Source organism: Ictalurus furcatus, chromosome 9, assembly GCF_023375685.1.
Source record: "Ictalurus furcatus strain D&B chromosome 9, Billie_1.0, whole genome shotgun sequence".
NCBI lineage: Eukaryota > Metazoa > Chordata > Actinopteri > Siluriformes > Ictaluridae > Ictalurus > Ictalurus furcatus.
The window spans coordinates 4,042,847-4,063,663 of record NC_071263.1 but is presented as its reverse complement, the minus strand read 5'-3'; the positions used below and the strand labels follow the sequence as shown (position 1 = coordinate 4,063,663).

Sequence of the window (20,817 nt, the reverse complement as noted above, 5' to 3'; positions counted from 1 at the left end):
CATTAGCATCGCGACGAACCCCGTTACGTCATTATTATGCGACCGACGCGGAAACGTAAACAGTCGGTTAACCGTATGAATGTTTATTTAAGGGAAAAGTACACCTTCTGTTTATTATCGGAGTCTTTTTTTTATTTTTATAAACTAGAAAACTTGCAGATATGACAAGCGACAAAAGTGCACACTGGAAAGATATTTTGAAAAGAAGACTGGCCTCGGTTAAACCTGGTGTGATATCTTATTTATTTAATAAGCTAGTTTGCTAACATAGTTTCGAGTCATTCAATTATCATCATCATCATCATCGAGCTAACACTTACCAACAGGCCAAATCTTATTAAATACATAGTGTATATGTATTATATGTATAAATACACAAATAAACAACTAAATTATCAGCAAACTGCTGAATGTAAAATTACTGGTTCAAGGTTTTAATACTTTTTTTTTTTTTTTTTTTTTTTTAAAAAGTCTAGGGCTTTTCTGACTGAAATAAACTTATATTTGGCTTTCCATTAAAAAAAATATGGCTTCTAAGTACATGGAAATCACCTACAATTTTTTTAAAAAAAACAACCTATTTGTTAATAGGAACAAATTGGTATATCTCTTTAAATGGGCAGAGCTGGAATAAATGTAGATGGATAATAATTATGTCAGATCTACAGGTAACATGTATAAGAAGCTAATGCGATATCCAGGAGTTACACGCTTTATAAACTTCACAGAGGACAAGACATTTGAAATCGGAAGTCTTTTTTTGTTTGTCTTACAGACGGCAGGAGTGAAGAAGAGAAGAAAGCCGAGGAGACGGAGCTCTTCACTAAATATTATACGGAATGGAAGGGAGGAGGGAGTAAAGACGGGACATTTAAACACATCCCACGCTTCTACTACAGAGTGAGCGTCCTCTTCCGTCCAGTAACACTGGAGTTTAATATGATCCTGATGGTGATCGTGTTGTATTTGGGCCTGGGACAGGCTCCTGGCTTACCGCGACCCTGTGTAGGAAGCCGTACAGAAGATGGATGGATGTTAGAAAGAGAGAGAGACAGAGCAGCATCTTCAGAAAAATCAGCTTAAAACATTTACTTTAGTTTTTTTTCCCCCTAGTTTTACATTTGTTTTATCTTTTAACATTTTGAGAAATGTTTAACATGTAATTTGTGTTTTTTCCCCCCTCTGAGCTACAATTCTCTGCTTTACCCAATTTATTACTATTTTATCTTGCATATCTTGGTTATTTTGCAATGGATTTAAAGTTTCCTTCATTATTTTGAATAATTCTTTTTTAGAATTTCTAGTACGTTTTTGTATATTCAATTTTCTCTATTTTCTATTGTCGACGCACGTTAATTGTCAGTATGTGTCGACAGCTTCCTGCGGAGGACGAGGTGCTGCTGCAGAAGCTGCGAGAGGAGTCGAGAGCCGTGTTTCTGCAGAGAAAAAGCCGAGAGCTCCTTGACAATGAAGAGTTACAGGTCAGGAAGTGTTCCGTTCCTGTTTTCTCCCGATGTCTTCTTTAAACCGTGCTCCTCTTGGGATGCGCTTGTTTCAGCATGAGCACTTCTAACAGCTTTGCAGTAAGTGTTTTTTTGTTATGTCCTGCTATGCTCCGTTTAATGTCCGTGTGTACTTTTGCCTCACAGAACCTGTGGTTTCTCCTGGATAAACATCAAGTGCCTCCTACGAGCGGTGACGAAGCCATGATCAGCTACGAGAGCTTCCTGAAGGTCGGAGAGAAAGCAGGAGAAAAGTGCAAGTATGTGGACAGAGGAAATGATGGAGCCGTGATGTCCGGTGTGTTTGATATTAATAATAATAAGACTCCGTTCCTCTTCCTCAGACTCTTCTTCACCGCCAGAGTGTACGCCAAGCTGCTTCATAACGACCCGTACGGACGCATCTCCATCATGCAGTTCTTCAATTACGTCATGAGAAAAGGTGAAGGATTATACACTGTCAAATCTGCAGTCAGGGAATGTGTGTGTTTGTGTGTGTGTGTGTGAGACCTCATTGACCTGTACACACAAACATGAAGCTTCAAGGCATAGCGTAATGTGAATAGAGTTTAATATCTGTCCTCTCTCCTCCTCTCCTGTGCTGTTTTGTGGTCAGTGTGGCTTCACCAGACGAGGATCGGTCTGAGTCTGTATGACGTCGCGGGACAGGGATTTCTACGCGAGTCTGTGAGTATCCTCACACGTTTACAGCGCGTATCCCTACAGAGCTGCGGATCTCTACAAACCTCGTTGTGAACGACCCAAGCCCCGCCTCCGTCTGCTTCCTATTGGCTAACGAATAGCCACATAAGTGCGAGGTGTGTTTGTGAACCCACGCCGCATAACGGCAGCTCGTGTTATTGTTCTGTTTGTGTTTAGGATTTGGAGAACTACATCCTGGAGCTGATCCCCACTCTGCCTCAGCTGGATGGCTTAGAGAAGTCCTTCTACTCTTTTTACGTCTGTACTGCCGTACGCAAGTTCTTCTTCTTCCTCGACCCTCTGCGTACAGGTTCGTCCATCTGCCTCAGCGTCAATCCAGTCTCTCGTTCACGCCTTACTGTTTAGGGCTGATTTATTTTTAAATCACCTTTTTTTTTTTTTTTAAAAAGTGTAAAATAGTGGGCGGAGTCGATGAAAATGAATTTCTCATGTTCAGTGTGCTTTATCAATCCTGCGAGGTACTAGACACACGCAAAAACCTTGTTCACATATGTATGTGTCTACGTATACGTTACGTGTGATGAAGTCACCCAGGACACGCCCACTTCTTTCGTGTACGATTGACCCTCTTGCGCAAGCAAATGAACACACGTTATTATGGGATCTTATCGATTAAAAAACACATTAATCTGTTACAGTGAGAGTTTCCCTGTTTATCCCGAAATACACAGAACCTGTTATAAAATCTTATTCTGTTTTTCAGGTAAAATTAAAATTCAGGACATCCTGGCTTGCAGTTTTCTGGACGATCTGCTTGAGGTAATGAAGATTTTATTCGTGAAGACAGAAGCTCTGAGCGCACGTGTTAAACGTTATGAATTTTATCACGATCCGTGTGCGTTCATCTGCAGCTCAGAGACGAGGAACTTTCCAAAGAGAGTCAGGAGTCCAACTGGTTCTCGGCTCCATCTGCACTCCGGGTTTATGGTAAAAAAATAATATTCATACTTTTATAATAATTATCCTGACACGGTTTAGTTTTTGTTTTTTTTTAAAATTGTGTTTAATGGTATGTGTGTGTAGGTCAGTACCTGAACCTGGATAAGGATCATAACGGGATGCTGAGTAAAGAGGAACTGTCTCGTTACGGCACGGGAACCTTAACCAGCGTTTTCCTGGACCGTGTTTATCAGGAGTGTCTCACCTACGACGGGGAAATGGTAGACACACACACACACACACACACACACACATTCAATATCACACCTCTTGGGTTCCTTTGAACAATATTTGCACAATATTTACTGTGTGTTAGTGAATAATTTTTATTTTCATCGTGTGTTTAAAGTGATATTGTGTGTGTGTGTGTTTCAGGACTATAAGACGTACCTGGACTTTGTCCTGGCTCTGGAGAACAGAAAGGAACCGGCAGCTCTGCAGTACATCTTCAAGCTGCTGGACATGGAGAACAAGGGCTACCTCAACGTCTTCACTCTCAACTACTTCTTCAGGGTCAGAACGAGATTTGAGTTTATTTACCGAGAGGAAACACACTCTGCTCTCTTCTTTATTTCACTCTAACACACTTCAGCTCTAAGGCTGTGTCCCAAACGCTAGGGTTTGTTAGAAGAAGGGTTCTTAGTGGAAGTTGTTATAGCACTGTAATGTAACTGTGGGTCATGACTGTGTGTGTGTGTGTGTAGGCCATTCAGGAGCAGATGAAAATCCATGGACAGGAGCCCGTGTCTTTTCAGGATGTCAAGGTATGTGACCTTTGACCTCATTGTTTGATCATCTAACCAGTTTCTCTTGAGCTGATAAAGTAACGTAAAGGATAACTTAAATGGAAATTAAGTGTACAGAGAGTGTGTGTGTGTTACACAGTACTGCTGCAGCCTGTGTTAATGCCTGAGATGTGTGTGTGTGTGCGTGCGTGTGCGTGCTTGTACAGGACGAGATCTTCGACATGGTGAAGCCCAGAGACCCGTATAAGCTCACGCTGCAGGATCTGGTGAACAGTGGTCAGGGCGACACGGTCACCAGCATCCTCATCGACCTCAACGGCTTCTGGACCTACGAGAACCGAGAGGTGCTGGTCACCACCGACGAGAGCAGCTCCGCCGACATGGACGACACGTGACCACGTCAAACCCTGCGCAAACCAAAACCCGGAGATGCCTAGATGCAGTCTGGGTGTGTAGGTTTAACCAATATTAGTGTCAGTGCTGGAATTATTGGCACCCTTGGTACTGATGGGTTGTGGTTAATTAGCTAGGGACTGGCAATATGAGGAAAACTCTAAACCTTTTAATTGAAATACATTTATTCTAGGGGGAAAAAAAACCTGTATAACTATTATATTTATATATATTTACCCATCTTTAGTAACTAAGGGTGCTAATAATTCTGGTAGAAGATATATACAGTTCAGTTTAGCACATTTTTAATTTAAACATTTATTACACAAGATGACGGTTCAAGAGTTTATTAAAGAAAGTCACATCATTATGTACATTTTTTTTTAAACAAGCTAAATTATATTAAAAAGTTAAAGAGCATTTAAAGGAACTGTACATAAATAAATTATACAGTTTTTTTTAAAGCATCTCAGTTTTACATCCTGAAAACACCCCCCCCCCCCCACACACACACACACGAGTGAAATGAATTCGTCAATTATTAATGAGAAAAAAATATAAATAATTCCCTGGTGTAGTGATGATTTAGAAATGGTTCACACAAATGGTTATTTTGCTCCCGGTCTTGAGGAGTTCTTCTAGAAGTTTCTATTAAGGCTGAATTGTTTTATCTGGGGTTTTTTTTTTTTTTTTGCAAATAAACCTTAAGAGCAGAACCATGTATGATAATTGTCTAACCTGGTCATTATTACATCACAGTATTTCACTTTATCACACGATAGCGACATCAAACTCACATTAAACTCCACTTTTCAGTCTTTATAAACAGTGTCCAAATCAAATCAAGTTCATGTGTGAGATCAGACAGATTATTCTCTCGTATGGGACAATAATTAGAATGAAAAAAATTTGTTTACCAACTCAGGAATGTATCCTGCATGAAAGAAATGTTGTTTATAAATAAAAAAATAATTAAATAGAATTTTTCTTTATTTTTTATAGTTACATTGAATGTCGTGGAACGTCCGTTAAAGCAGTCAGTTCCTGTTCTCACTTACGTTACAGCAGCTCTAAACACTCCTTCCCTCACCAGCCCTCTCTTTATTCTCTCTGTTCAAGTTAACAAGACGGAAAAGAATAAACGCGCGGCTTGTTACGCACGTTACCGAGAAACCGCAAAGAAGCGTAAACTCCTCCGTCCTGAAGATGTCGGAAAAGTTCAAGTTGGCTGAACTGAACCGGATCGGGTCGGCAGTGAACGGATCGGTTTTGTTTTGTATAATATAATTATGCGCTGAAGATTGTGTATCGTGTCTCACGCCTCTAAACATAAGTGTAAAATCACAACACTTGGGTTTTTCAGGTATTAATGCACTTATCGTATACGTGTCCATACACACACATACATTTACACAGAGTTGTAGAAATGAATATTTAAGGAGTTTCCTTGGTTACATATAGTATTATTTAAAGAAATGAGTCAGTGATGTCACTCAGTCCTACAGCGAGAGAGAGAGAGAGAGAGAGAGAGAGAGAGAGAGAGAGAGTAATGTAGAGAAAAGGCACTCGATCATGATGATGACTCCTGCTCCACTTCGAAGCTCATGTTGACGAAGGAACTCGCTCCTTCAGGCTGCTCCATGGTTGGATTCTGTTCTTTGTCACGGTGCTGATTGTCGAAACGCCGCTGGGCTTCTTCAGAAAGACGATCTTCCTCATCAGCCTCTTCCTCCTGAGGACGCAACACAGAGGTCAATCAGGCCAAAGTGATTTCTAAACTGTCGGAAGATCTGTCTAAATGTATACACACACTACCTCTTTCTTTATCCTGTAGTACTCATCGATTGCGTACTGATACTTGGGCGTGGTGATGCCCAACAGTGACGCCATTTTCTCTCCCAGATAATCACACACTGAAACCAAGAAACAATCAGCATCATCATCACACACACAGTCAAACGTTACACCTGAAATGTGGGTTGTGACATGATGTGGTCGTCATAGCAATAAAGCAAACTCACGTCTGGAATCACATTTATAAAATCTGTGCAAATTATAGAATGGAGAAAAATAAATCCAGGCAGTTCAAGGTTCATTCTGACTCCGAGATCAGTTCTGTTTTTTTTTGTTGTTTTTTTGCAATGCATTATTGTTTAAAACTTTATTTCTCCTTTATTGTGCACTTTTTTTTTTTTACCCTAATATTTACGTACGCTTTAGACAGAAAACGCTACCTCTCGTCTTACACACCGAGCCCGGGCGATACATCATTTGTTAATCATGCTCGTGATACGTGCTACTGATGTCTCGGAAGCTGTGACTCCATAACCTTCCACGATAAAATCAGAGCTTTTCATATTCGGTTGAATTACAGAAATATTAAAATCACAGTCTTGAATTTATTTCTCGGTTCCGATCGACTGAAGTACCGGAGAACGACATAAAATACAAAATTCTGTATATATGTTTAGGTATTATATGTGCATGTAAATGTTCTATCCAGAAAGCGGTGGAGTTTTCCAGCCTCCGCAGTGAGAAGTGTTGTTACCTGAGATGGTGTTCGTGGCCACTCTCCACATGTGGAACCAGAAATACGGACCCCACGACAATTTCGACTAGAAATACAAAGACACGGTGAGCCAATGGATCTTAGTTAGGAAACTTATTGAGATGATTCTCTCTCACACACACACACCGGATCGATGGTGCTCATGACGGTCTGTTTGCGCCGCTTCTCTTCATCTTCCTCATCCTCCTCGTCTGTGCTGAACTCCTCCATCGTCTCACCGCTGGCAAAGTAAATGGTTCTGCGTGGGACCTTCTGCTTCTTCGCTGTGTCGCCGAGCTCCACGCTCTCAAAGTCCTTCACCACACTGGAGCTCTGGAACATCATCATCATCACATTGAGAGATTCATATTTATTATGATTTCAAAGCTCCAGCACAAATTCTCTATTATTATAACGAAACACTTCTTTTTTTCCTCTCTCTCTCTTCAGGAGTCAGGAATATGCGATGGTGAAATAATGACAAAATGAGATAATGTTTTCATTTTTAACTTAGAATGTTTTTATGAATGTTACAGTTTAAGGAACTTCTTTAGCTCGACTCCTTAGCTCCTAGAAGTCAGGAACTCAGACGTTTATCACGGGGACAGGAAACGTGAGGTGATGCTAAAACCATCGGAATCTGTTCAAAATAATCTATTCGGTTTAAGACGGGACAAAATCGAAAGAAAAACCGTCAAGTTAAACGTACATTTTATCCGTCGTAAGTCACGACTTCTTGTGCGACGTTATCTGGGAACCCTTTCTAGTACAGATCCCTCTTTTTCCCTTTTAATCACGACGCTCAAGTCTCTCAAACCTCATCCGCTACGTCATGTCAACGAACGCGATCAAGAACCGACTGCATCCACGGAAAGAAGACTTCCGGCTGCCACGACATGCGAGCGTTCGCACCCGCAGCATGCCAGTAAACAAGAGAGATTATATTTCCTCTCCGCTGACCGCTACGAACTAAACTCTAAGAACTTTTAAAAGACGTGAATCTGTGAAAGTGTTTCCTCTCGTTAACAGTTTGTTTACTCGCTGGAAACCAGCACACGGCGGTGCGCAGAGAACAGCCTTTCTGAAAAGCCGTTCTTCCAGGATCCGGAATCTTGTGGCCAGAAAAGTGTACACAATATAAATGATATCAGATGCTTCATGAACAGTGTGTGTGTGTGTGTGTGTGTGTGTGTGTGTGTGTGTTGTCTGAGTCTAGACAAACACTATGGAAAATTTTGTGTTAATATTTCTACAACTAAAAGGGTTTTACAGAAACATTTATAAATCATTACACCTCAGGACTCGTTTATAAACCGGTTTATAGTGTTTACATTCTGTATTTACACAAAGAAAAGAAAACAGTTGACTTCAACACGATGACAAACAGAAACGCGACCTGTTTCACTGCAACGAGATGAATACAAGTTTATTATTATTATTATTATTATTATTATTATTATTACAAGCAGATGTGTTTATATGAGGAAATAAAGATATAATTCCAAACTAAATATATTTGCGTTTTGGAAATACATAAAGATATAAACCTCACAGAACCTGAAGAATTAAGAATCACGGGCTTTACAGTAAACATTTAATAACAGAGATAATTAAAGGCGTGTGAGTCAGTAATAAAACACGGCTAACTTCCTTAGCAACAGCTAACGGGACGGATAACTTTTACTTTACCAAACAAACCCACGAATTGTGTATTAAAGGAAGCTAACAAGACTTTTAAGACGTAAGTACTATATTTAAACTAGTCCACCTACTTTCTCAGGTTCCATAGTTTGTCCCAGAGACACGTTAGCGTTTGTAAGATACAGTGACAGCTCCGCCATTTTCTTTTTTCCTTTTTTGTTTTGATGCTCAATGTGACGCTTTATTATTGTGTCCCCACCCGTTTTTCCAACCGGCAACTTCCGCCATCTTTTTCTTCTTCGTTGGATTTTAGTCACCAATTTAAAGCACTAGCGCCCTCTTTTGATCGTTGGCGAAAACAAACACTTTAAGTACGATGGAGTTAAGGCCAGAATTATTTTTTATCCGCTTTATTATATTATATCGTATTACAGAGTTATGTATAATTTACAAAAAAAATAAAAATAAATAAAGAAGAAATAATATTTCCTCTTTCTGCTGTTAAAACATTTAAACATTTGAGATAGTCATGCAATTATACACACACTTATATGACCTTGTGGCTTTTATATATCAGCTACAGTGAATTTATTGCTTGTCAGCTTTAGGTGTTTGTTTATACATACATACATACATACACACACACACACACACACACACACACACATATATATAATTTCCTACATGTCACGTAAGATTAAAATAAATCAGGATAACACCAAATATCCCAAGCTTAAACTCTGGGTTCAGAATATATTATTTATTATGGCTCCTCTTTCTGGGGCTGCTTGAAATGAGATACATTCCTCGAAAATAACTGAAAACTCCTAAAATTACGAGTAAGTGTACAAATAGGTGTTTAGTCTGTGTATACACGTTGGAGTTGAGAGTTATTTTCACGGCGCACATGGAAACCTGGCTCCATTCTCTCTTTATAGACTTTTACACCATGTTTAGTGCGCTTTATATGAATCCAGTATGAATGATTTGGGATTGACCCAAGTAGGAGGAAATGCTCTAGCTATAAAATATAACTGCTTTCACACTCTGAAACACATTTGATGAGACTTGTCCTTGACAGTGTTTTGCGACCTCTAGCGGTCAATCGTTGAATAGCAAAAACAGCGCCACTCCGGACGATACCGTTTACAAAGAAAGGGGTTTCTTTAACAAGCAACGAAAAAAAATAATACATTATTATCATAAAAAATGATATGTTATATCTTTTAAGAATTACGGGCATCTTGGTGTTGTGTATTTATAAAAGAGAGAAGGTATAAAACATGAAGCTGCCGCTGTGTGATCACCCCCCTATAAGAACAGAGATGGTATGTACCCGGTAGTGTTGATAGCTGAGCAGCTCGGTGCAGTTTGTTGTTGTTGGGGGAATTTTTGTGTAGCGGTAATTCTCTCCTCTCCGCCGCTTCCGGTGTAACGGTTAGATAAGGAGTTCGGTTTCCTCCATCTTTATTATTTTCGTTTGTAGTGAAGCGGTAGGTTATTTCCCTCCTCGTCCTCCCGCCATGGCTCTGCGCGGCAGCGTCGGGGCCTCGGCGTTACCCAGCGAGCTAATCGTTCACATCTTCTCGTTCCTGTCGGAGCGGGACAAGCTGCGGGCCTCGGCCGTGTGCACGCGCTGGAGGGAGTGTCTGTTTTACCCCGCACTGTGGAGCGAGCTCAAACTGTGCTTCGGTACCGGGATCGGAACCGGATCAGGATCAGGACCAGGACAAGGATCGGGATCGGGATCAGGATCCGGACCGGAAGAGGACACCCCGAGGCTCCAGTTCCTCATGCGACGGTTCGGCTCGTTCGTGCGCGAGCTGCAGCTGGAGTTCGGCCCGTTGGACGCGTGCGGAGAAGAACCGCAGAGTCACGAGCGCTGGAGAACCGCAACGCTCACCTACCTGCAGCACGCGCTGTGTGTGTTCAGCAACCTGAGGAACAACAGGTACATCAAAGAAATAATAATATTAATAATAATAATAATAATAATAATAATAGTTGTTTTCTGAGGAATTAATAAGAGAATATTAATAGCAACAATAATAAAATAATATATATTTTAATTGTGTAGAAATAGCAGATTGGAGAGATAAATATAAGTTAATAAATAAAGTAACGAATTAATAATAGGTTTTAATTTTAGAAATATATTTACAGAAGTGACACGCTTGATATTAATAAAAAATAATTATATATTTTCATGTAAATAGTAGCATTATTATTATTACTATTACTACTACTACTACTAATTATTATTATTATTATTATTATTATTATTATTATTATCATTATTATTATTATTATTATTATTATTTATTATTAATAATGATGATGATGATGATGATTTGCTTTGGAGTAATGGATGTGCATGTGAAACAGGTGTGAAAGAATAATTATAATTATATAAAATAAATACATTAGAAGGATCATTTTGACCCAGTGTTATTTACAGGTATGACCTCAGCAATACTTTTTCTAATTAAAATATGTTCATGTATTCATAATAACTCATTAATATTTTGTTGGTACAGTCGGCAGAATTAAATGTCAGTACATGCCAAGTGTTATAATGTTTATATAATTTTGAATCCCCTGTTTTAATTCTTTTTTTTTTTGGTCTATATATATAATTTTTAATTTTAAATCCAGTAGAATGAGAGAATGAAAATAAATACGGAGCATGTCTGAGTGAACTGAGGGGAAAAAGATCCATACGGCCGCTTTAAGATGATTGCTTCATTTAACCTCCGAGCGATTAAAGTGGATTAAACACCAGTCTTTTGGTTTTTATGAGACACATGTTTGTCTGATTATAACGAGTGACTGTTCTTAAAGTGAATTATCTGTAAATGGAGAACTTTGTGTCTTTATAGCGTGTAAACATCATCATCGTCATCATCACATATACGGTTATGGTGCGCTAAAAAAAAGAAAAGATTCAATAGATAATCTCGCGCAAAGTATAACCTGCTGCTGTTATTAACTGAACATGATGGACTTGTGTTCTTGAACATGATGATGATGATGATCCAGGCGTGGCTCAGTGTTTAATCTTGTTCTGTTAAACAGTTCGGTGTTTAACACGCCCGACTTAACTCTTTAAATCCTAAATAAGTAGGATCTGAGCATTCCTGAAGCAGCATTCCGTTTAACCATTCACCACCTGATGATGTCATCAGTCTGCGCCGCTGCTGGAACGTTCTCTTCAGTCGTGATCGTTTATGACCGAATGACCCTCTTGGTGTTTTTGTATTTAGAGGTGGTAGAACCGGGGCTTTGTGTCGGTGTGAGAAATCTCTGATTAAAGTCTGAGCGCGTGAACGCTGCTGCTGCGACGCTCGACGAAATCCCCCGACAGGACGACTGAGACCTCGCCGCATGGCTACAGACAGGAAACGTGGGATTTAAAAGAGGAGAGGATTGTCGTATTATAGCAGCTGTGACGTGACGTCGCATACTTGTCATGAGAGTAAAAAGGGGCGTGGCCTGCGGAGAGAATTCCAGCTTCCCGTATCCTGCTACTGTTATACCGAGGGGTTGTTTGTGTATTTTCATCTGCATGAGCTGATTTCCGGATGATTGACGGTGTGAGCAGGACGTAATAATGCTCTTTAATCGCAGGTCTATCATTAGAGGATCTTCCTCGTGTAATCTGACTCGGAGACGCATGCCATCTCCCCCACACACACACACACACGCACGCACGCACGCACGCGCTGCTACAGTGTTGTGGAGACTGAAGCAGCAGCAGAGGAGAAAGCTGACGTGTCCTGTCTCCTCAGAGTGACGTGTTAAAGCTCAGAGCAGATGTGTGCACGCTGTGGAGCTGATCTTTAACCAGGTTTCTGGATTTTACTGCTCCTGAAAAGCTCAGTGTTTCATTATTGCACACCGCCACGCTCAGCAGTCCGTGTTATTCCTGTACGTTCACACAAAAGGCCATGGTGTGTGTGTGTGTGTGTGTGTGTGTGTGTGTGGGTGTGGATCAGTAGGTTTCTAACGCTCAGCGTGACGTCATCTATTTTGGCACAGTCCTGTTGTAATGCTAGGAGATGTAGTAAAAGTGTAATATCCTGTGGTTGTGTGCAGGAACCTGCAGAAGCTCAGTGTGTACGGAGACACCTTCGTTCTTCAGGACGAGGTTCAGCAGGACGGCTCTTACCTCAGCCAGGTCGACCGAGGAGGCAAGAAGATCAAAGAGTAAGTCCTCCTCGAGATACACACCAACACCAGCCCCCAACACACCAACACCAGCCCCCAACACAGTCTAAAGACAGTGAAGCTGAAGTGTTTCCTCAGGGTGATTAGAGAACTCGTGGATCCTGTTTCTTCTGATGTAGACAAACACAACAGTACGTAATATATTTGTCTCAAAAACAGAACTTGTGATCATTTAATTTTTTTGAATCATGTCTTCTCCTGAATGTGGAAAAATGAACCCAGATGTCCTCTTAAAAAAAAAAACACAAAAAAAGAATTCCCTTCAAAATGCCATTTTCCAAATAATAATAATTTTGTTGAACCGGATAACGCTGCGTCACCTTTATTTTATTAAAAGCAGGACTTCTAGACGTTAGTTTTCGTATGTAGCCTGCTGAAGTGCCTGGTTAAGCTTTGAGCGAGTGGCGCACACTGATGACATCACGTAGCAACGACGATGTGCTCTTGGCGTTGAATTTCACATCAAACATTCAGCAGAGTTCGTATCAGCTGATGTCCAGTTAAAAAAGGAAAAAGAAACCAAGCTGTAATGTGTAGAGTTTTTATTCTACACGCTGTGAAGAAGAGCTTCAGGGAGTCAACATGAACTTCCTCAGCTCCTTATTCTTAATGATTATTCAAAAATGATACAATTTCCTCTCTCTCTCTCTCTCTCTCTCAGGATGCAGCAGCTTTTTAAGGACTTCCTGTCGAACACGAGACAGTTGAAGTGGCTCTCCTGCTCCTTCATGCCGGGCGTTTTAACCCCGCGCTCTCTGTCCTCGCTGTCCAACCCGAGTACTGAGACCCTGCATCACCTGAGTCTCCTGGACCACCAGACCTCCAGCCTGCTGCTGTCCTCAGAGCTGCAGCGTCTCTCCAACCTGCGCTCGCTCTCCATCGACTACTGCAGCTTTTCCTCCTCCATGTGCCAGCTGTTAGCCGACCCCAACCGAGCGCCGCTGTTGCGTTTATCTCTGCTGCTCAACGGCACCGCCCTGGAGGCCGACTCTCTTGACTGCACCGCGTCCGATTCGGACCTGACGGCTCTGACGAGGCGAAACGCAGACCTGCGCGTGTTCCTGATGGCGCTGGATGTGTGTGACGAAGTGCTGGAGAGGGTCCTGAAGCCCAGCCTGCCTCTGGAGCGGATCCACGTGGACAGTTACATCGCGCCGCTCAGAGACACCTTCCTCGAGCGCGTCTCACTCCAGTACCACAAAACGCTCACGCACTTCGTCCTGACGAGAGACGACGGACGATTCCCCGACCTCAGCGGAAACCGAAACGAGGACCCACTGGTGCTGCTGGCGTGGCGCTGTGTTCATCTCTCTGTGCTTGTCATCCACGGTGAGTACACGCCTCTCGTTTCTCCACAACTACCCCTCATGTGTAGAACTTATTACCCCACGGTGCTGCCGAATTCTGGGTTCTGATTGGTCAATAGGTGGTGGTTTACTTCCTATAACAGCAGCTCTGAATTTATACACTCATTTCCAACATTCTTGGAAGGAGTCTCCAGTGTCAGAGTTTGAGGTAGTGCTGTTTATTTATTTATTTTTTAAATAAACTTTTAAGTTTTCCGACAACATCAGGACGGAGTTGTTCACGCTTCTTTGCGGTTTCTTCTTGTTGTTGTTTTTTTTGTTTGTTTGTTTGTTTTTTTTTAAATTCTCATTAACTTCGGAAGAGAAAGAAAGAAAGGAAAAATAAATAAATAAATAGAAGCTTGGAATAGGAACCGGGAGTCTTTGTAGGGAAATATTATAAATAACAGTTTTAGTAGGTATCTGTATGTTTTTGTGAATGGTTTATTGCAAGGAAAAAAAAAATATCTAAAATATTAAAACCTACACCGTTTAAACCTCACCAGGTTACACGCTGTGGTCTCACAACCTGGTGGCCATCTCTCGGCTGCGTGGCTCGAGTCTGCGCGTCCTGGACGTTTTGGAGGAGGGCATCGACTTCGACCCGGACCAGGCCCTGTTCTCTACGGGCGACCCGGTGCAGACGCTGGTGAAGGAGGTGTCGCAGGGTCTGGGCCGCGCCTGGCACCCGTCCATCGCCACAGAGAACAGCGCCATCATCAGCGACCCCATGCTGCACTTCCACCGCGAGATGCAGAGCTTCAGCGAGAACGTCTAGAGTCTCTCTCTCTTTCTCTTCTTCTTCTTTTTTTTTTTTCTCTTCTTCTAGTGTGTGTCTATTTGTTCTGCTGATCACACCCACTGCGAGGTCCTTTACACTCTTCTACGTGCTCGTTTACAGATGCGCGCGCGCACACACACACGCACACACACACACACACACACACACGTTCGTGTAGCGTGCACGTGTATGTACGAGCTACACTTCCCCTTTTTTTTTTTCTTCTTTTCCCCCTCTTCTGTTTCTGTATGTACCGCTGCTCTCACCTCCACTATGAGGCAGTGAACGTGTCAAGTTTTATTTAATCCTTTCCTGCTTTTACGTTCTCACTTCTCTCTCTGTCTTTTCTTTCCCTCGCAGTGGGACTTAACGCTCTGTATTTGTACGTAATATGCCAGTTACATCTTTTTATTTCTTTTTATTTCCTGTGTGAATGAATCCTCTGTATTTCCTCTGTATGTGCCGTGTTTAACCAGTATTATTAGTGCTTATATATTTATATCGGTCTATATATCCTGCTTACGGATAGCCGCCTATAAGTTTGGTAGCTCGCTGATGAATGGATGCTAGAGAGGGGCTTTATTATTATTATTATTATTATTATTATTATTATTATTACTTAACTGCTTCGTTCCTAAAATCTCAATCTGGAGTTACCTCAGACTATCAGCTCCATCACGATCAGGCGAGACGAGTCTTCCAGCTGAGCGCGAGAAGCTGAGAGATGATTGGCTGGAACCTGGCAGCCTTCCACTTTGTTCATCACTTCCTGTTGGTTAGATTTCTTGGTGATAGTGATGATGATGAAGGTGGTGGTGTGTTTTTGTTTTGGAAGTGTACACTTTGGCTGAGCGTTTCCGATTATAGACGCTTCACGAAGAGTCCTTTAGCACAATATCGGGACTCTTGCTCTGTCTCAGGTAGGAGAACGGAGATGATGATGATGATGATGATGATGATGATGATTTCAGTTACTTTCAATCGTTCTAGTCGGTTTGTTTTTAATTTGATTCTCCTCCCGAGATCTCAGGTCACAGGATCTCAGGATCTCGATACTTTTTCCTCTTTGGGCTGAGCTGTTTGTTGTTTGAGCTCTTCCAGTCTACACACGCTGTTTGTCTGTTGTTTTTTTTTTTTAATTTTATATATACATATATATATTTTTATGAGCTTTTTCTCTTCGCTATTTTAAAGCTCGTACAGGGAAATGGGGGGAAACAGGAAAACATCCTGCTTTGCGTTTAGTGTTCAAACGTGGACGTTGAACTCTTCCCAAAAGGTGCACTTTTTGAAAGTTTGGAACGAAAGGTCTAGACCGACGTCGTACGTGGAAGATGGACGTGTTTGACCGTGCGCTGACCAGATCTCGTGCTCTCCACGGGCGGCTCAGGTGGACGCAAAGCCAACACGTTTGAGGAAAAAAAAAACGGCTGTCCGTACGAATCGTGCTGCCAAAAATGTTTAAGCGATAACGATATTGCGTGATGGAAATATCATGATGCGTCGTATAATCGGTTATCGGCACACACCTAGACGAAGAAGCCATGCAGGAAAAACTCATTTTTTTATATTTTGTTATAGTGATCGCAGTGTCTCGAGTGTGTAAGGCAGAATATCAGCCAAAACAAGGCAAATCGCGCAGTGAGCCGCATCAAGCGCGTGTGTGTGTTTTAGTTGCGCTTTGATGAGTGTGCATGAGAACATGTGAGGAGGAACCGTTTTAAAACCCTGCATGCCGATTAGTGCGTGTTTACCTTTCTATTTTAGTATCATACCAAAAACCTAGAGAAGTGTTCTATATTTGTACATTTATTTTTTTTTCTTTCCTTTTTTTTTTTCTCGTCTTCTTTCTTTCGTCGTCGTCATACGAGTCCGAGGGAGAAGAATGCTGAACGCGCTAAGGCGTCTGTGCCGTGCCTAAATCCAGACTAGCTATCACGCTTGTGTTCGTGTGTAACGTGTTACTGACCTAGCGTATTTAAAGCATCTATGGTGTGTTTGTGTGTGTGTGTGTGTGTGTGTGTGTGTGTGTGTGTGTGTGTGTCGGAGCAGGAGGAGCGAACCACTTTTTCTCAGCGGTGAACAGGAAACAGCCGTTCTCAGGGTGTGTGTGGGCAAAAGCGCAGGTTCAGCTCAGGCCTCTTTAACCGAGCCGATTCATCACGGCTCACGATATCCTCACGATATCACGTTAAGAAACTCTTTTAAGTGCGTCTCGTTCAGCCCGAAAAAGGACATGACGGCCGTCCTCATGTTAATCGGATGGAGTCTGTAATTTGAAGATCTCCGTGGTGGTGATGTCATGAGCAGATGGGTAAGCTCTGCTGAAATTAAATGCAGAGAGGAGAATGTATCACGATGTATCGTTGCATCGATTTATCGGCGTCTACCTACGCAAAAAAAAAATAAAAAAAAACGGAAAAGAAAAAAGTGAGTCACTGGAATTTCATTTTGTCGGCTGCCAAAGATCTGAGAGACGCCTCGGCTCGGTTCTCGAATGATTATTTCCCGCCGCTCCGGGGCTTCGACTGCGGCGTGTTGGGGTACCGCAGCTGTGCTGTGGCGTTGTTATTATTCCGGGTTAACACCAGTAGATCTCTCGTATATAAATGCACCTGTTTTCACTGTGAAGAGCGAATGTACTTTAACCCGAGGTCTTTCTATCAGACCTGCTATAAGCTGCTATGAGACGTGTAAGGAACATTCCACTGGGGAGTCGAAAAAAAAAAAAAAAACACGGCCAAAATGTCTGCATGAAATACAGATACCTTCCTTCTTTTTTTTTTTTTTTTTTTCTTTTTGAATAATTTTATTTCCTCCCTTTGTTTTTATTTGTGTTTGTTTTTTCCTGATTCGGATCCGAGAGTCAGCAGGCGATTGGGATCTAACATATACAGTAACGGTGCCTCCGTTTTTGCTACGTGGAAAGGAGATTTGTTTTCTTCCTAGAGCAGTTAATGGATCTTTTTCATTTCAGTCGCATGTGCTTGGGTGCGTAGTGACCTCACACCAGTCAGTGAGACAAGAACGATATAGAACGATTAGGGATGGGGGGGAGGAACCCTCTGTAACGGCTCTCGGCTGGTTTAACATTTCAACCACATCAAAACAAACTATGCAAGTGGAAATGCGTACGATCCGTGCGATGCAGACGATCCAGTGGCTCTTAACCATTTTTCTTTCTGTCACTTAAACGGAAACGTCACTCGCAATTACACTTGGCCTTATTCTTCTTCTTCTTCGTCTTCTTATTAATATTATGACTATTATTATTGTTTTAAGATCTCGATTCTTCGGAAGCCGACTCCGTTCCGTGGGTTCAGACGTGGTCTCTGTGAGACTGGCCAGCAGGCCCCAGTTATTAATACGTGGTACGAATGTTGTGCATTTGTTTAAAATCAGGATAGTCTGCAATAACGCAGTGGCCATCAGTGGGGCGTGTGCAGTGCTAAGACCGCACTGCACTGCTTATAAACGTCACGGCGAGGTAAAATCACGCGGATAGGTGTCGGGCGTGTGCAGTTTTAGACTTTATATCGCAATATTTCTGACTAATCTACAAAGAAACACGCTTTTTTCCCCATTTGATCAAAAATATGAAACCAGAAGCAACTTTTATGCCAGTCTTAAGTGTTAACGTTAGGGGCGGAGCTTCAGTTCAATTTGATCATCCAATCACAGACGTGGTCATGTTAGATCGCTAGCTTTTGTTTTCGTTTCCTCAGCGTAAAAAGTAAGACAGAGCTTACTTTATGGCGCAGTACAATAATTTATAGCATTGTTAGCTAGTGTTACTGTCATCTCTGTTGCAGTAGAGCTCAGATATTGCATAGCTAGCTAAAATTTACATAAACTATTTTTATTGTAATATAAAACTGGTATATGCGCTGTCTAGCAAGTTAGCTAATGTTAATTAGGCTGTTTATTGTGTAGAAACCAGTAGACTTTTTTTTTCTTTTTTCTTTTCCTCTAGAAAGCTAATAACTATGAGCTAAATTACCTAGCTTGTGTTAGGTGAACTGTCATATTGTGTAATTGCAGTCTGTAAATTATGCTAAAGCACTACGTCAAAGAAATGCAAAAGTGTGCGATTGGTTGATCAGTAAACTCTGCTCTTGTCAACTGAGAAACATTGGCACGGTGAGGACATTTCAAAATTTTATCTCTCATTTTGAGTATTGCGATATAACGCTATTCGACACACGCCTCATGGGTATGTGTGTGTATGTATATATAAATATATATTTCACAATATGTACCTCAATGCCGCATCTAATATAAATCTGTGTGTCCGGGTTCTGTTTATGAACATGGAGAACGTTTATAAGCGTCGTTTTTGTTTTTGCAACAAAAAAATAATGTAAGAAAAACTGGTTTTACCATCTTAAAGAAGTGTAATATTTGGGCAGGTGTGTTGTGTCTGCTCTTTTGTCTCCAGTGAGCACATAGCATTGGATTTTATATGTACATCTCCAAACAGGAAGTCCTCTGGCACACGGGGTGAACATGCCAGGCAGTGAGGGATTTTAATCGTATACAGAAAGAGATCTGAGATCTGTTTCACCGTAAAAACGAAGGAAAAAACCTACGATCCAAACAAACCGTAACAGACGTGTTGGAGAAAACCAGCATGATTGTTGATTTGAATCAATGTGGAATGAATGCAATTTCTTTTAATCGGTAAATAAAAGTGATTAAAAAAGAAACCTGCCTCTGTATTTTTTTAATTTTTAAAAAAAATTTTTTACATTTTTTTTTTTTTTTTAGATTTGATATTTTGATATGAACATTAACCTTTTGACACGTAACAATATGGTAAATTCCTGAAAGAGTTTTCAGTATGTTCTTCAAACTAACATTTCTCAAACATTTAAACACCATAGTTTTCACATACACTGGTTTATTTCACAACCATGTAGGAACAACACTTTGATTTATTTACAGTTTATAATCACTTTAAAGATTTTAAAATGAATCATCTACACCTGTGTTTGGTGAATGAACTAAATTACATAAGTCCCGCCCCTTGGGGGAAAAAAGAGCCAATCGCAGAGCTGGAAAAGACGTCCGCTGACAACATTGACCTATCATATTTTTTACCTTGACGCGCGCGCCTATACGAAGATATAGCGCCTTGCTCCGTTAGTGAGTGAAAAACGCGCATGCGTAGTAGCAAAACCATTCTTTAAAATACGTTTTTTGGGGCGTTATTGCGGTGCAAGGCCACCCGTTTCTGTCAGATTTTAACAGCCATTTCAGTTCCGTGTTAGAAACGTCGTCTTGTGGATCAGTTTATGATGTACACCTGCCGCCGTATTTAAATAGATATGAGCCTGGTTTTTAATGACTGCTCGCGAGCGTCGCCAAGATGGCCGCCGAGCGGAAAGAATTTACTAGAAGGACCTGGTTTTGGTGAAATTGTTTAAAGTCCATCATGACACAACTGCTAAATTAACTCCAGAATAATGGAGTAAATGCAGTAGTAACAGTTTCATGAGCCACAACATGACCGACTTTAAACTGTGTAACTGTGGACAGGCTACTGTCATTTTTATATACAGGTTACGCATACATTAAACTTTATAGTTTAAAGTTTAAATCATTTATTTCAATTACACAACAATATAATGAGCATTTTGTAATTCGTTTCATACTAATCACTTGAAATAAAGCGATTCCAGAACAAAATCCATATATAATATCGGCCGTTTAGTTGTCATGTTGTTTTCAGCTCTCTGTGAGCTTTCCTTTTATGGAGGTTTGTGGGTGTGGCTAAATGTAAATCACTTGTGCCATGAAGGCATGGTAATTTGCAGCTGATTGGCATTCATTATAGAGTATATTAAAAAATCATAATCGAAATATATAGTTTATTATTACTTTTTTTATTTTATTAAAAGCTATAGAGTATATTCTAATTATACTATATACTATATATTTACTATAAGTGTGTACTGAGATAGAAAAATCC

General features: G+C 41.0%; 3 protein-coding genes across 3 annotated transcripts; 2 read left to right on the top strand and 1 right to left on the bottom strand.

Moving 5' to 3' along the window:
• The first annotated feature begins 49 nt into the window (after nt 1-49).
• Nucleotides 50-5,024, top strand: ppp2r3c (protein phosphatase 2, regulatory subunit B'', gamma). Its single transcript, XM_053633087.1, has 13 exons — nt 50-228; nt 776-900; nt 1,377-1,481; nt 1,650-1,762; nt 1,847-1,944; nt 2,119-2,189; nt 2,382-2,514; nt 2,929-2,984; nt 3,077-3,152; nt 3,249-3,385; nt 3,540-3,677; nt 3,869-3,928; nt 4,117-5,024. Exons 1-13 carry the CDS (start codon nt 162-164, stop codon nt 4,303-4,305), a joined length of 1,368 nt encoding a protein of 455 aa, XP_053489062.1. The 5' UTR covers nt 50-161; the 3' UTR covers nt 4,306-5,024.
• Nucleotides 4,635-8,755, bottom strand: fam177a1 (family with sequence similarity 177 member A1). The gene is made up of 5 exons (XM_053633089.1): nt 8,624-8,755; nt 6,999-7,184; nt 6,852-6,918; nt 6,119-6,216; nt 4,635-6,035 (listed from the first exon to the last, which is right to left on the bottom strand). Exons 1-5 carry the CDS (start codon nt 8,690-8,692, stop codon nt 5,874-5,876), a joined length of 582 nt encoding a protein of 193 aa, XP_053489064.1. The 5' UTR covers nt 8,693-8,755; the 3' UTR covers nt 4,635-5,873.
• A 953-nt stretch (nt 8,756-9,708) lies between these two features.
• On the top strand, nt 9,709-20,766 carry LOC128612548 (F-box only protein 33). Its single transcript, XM_053632846.1, has 4 exons — nt 9,709-10,443; nt 12,588-12,698; nt 13,381-14,048; nt 14,572-20,766. Exons 1-4 carry the CDS (start codon nt 10,016-10,018, stop codon nt 14,841-14,843), a joined length of 1,479 nt encoding a protein of 492 aa, XP_053488821.1. The 5' UTR covers nt 9,709-10,015; the 3' UTR covers nt 14,844-20,766.
• The last annotated feature ends 51 nt before the right edge of the window (nt 20,767-20,817 follow it).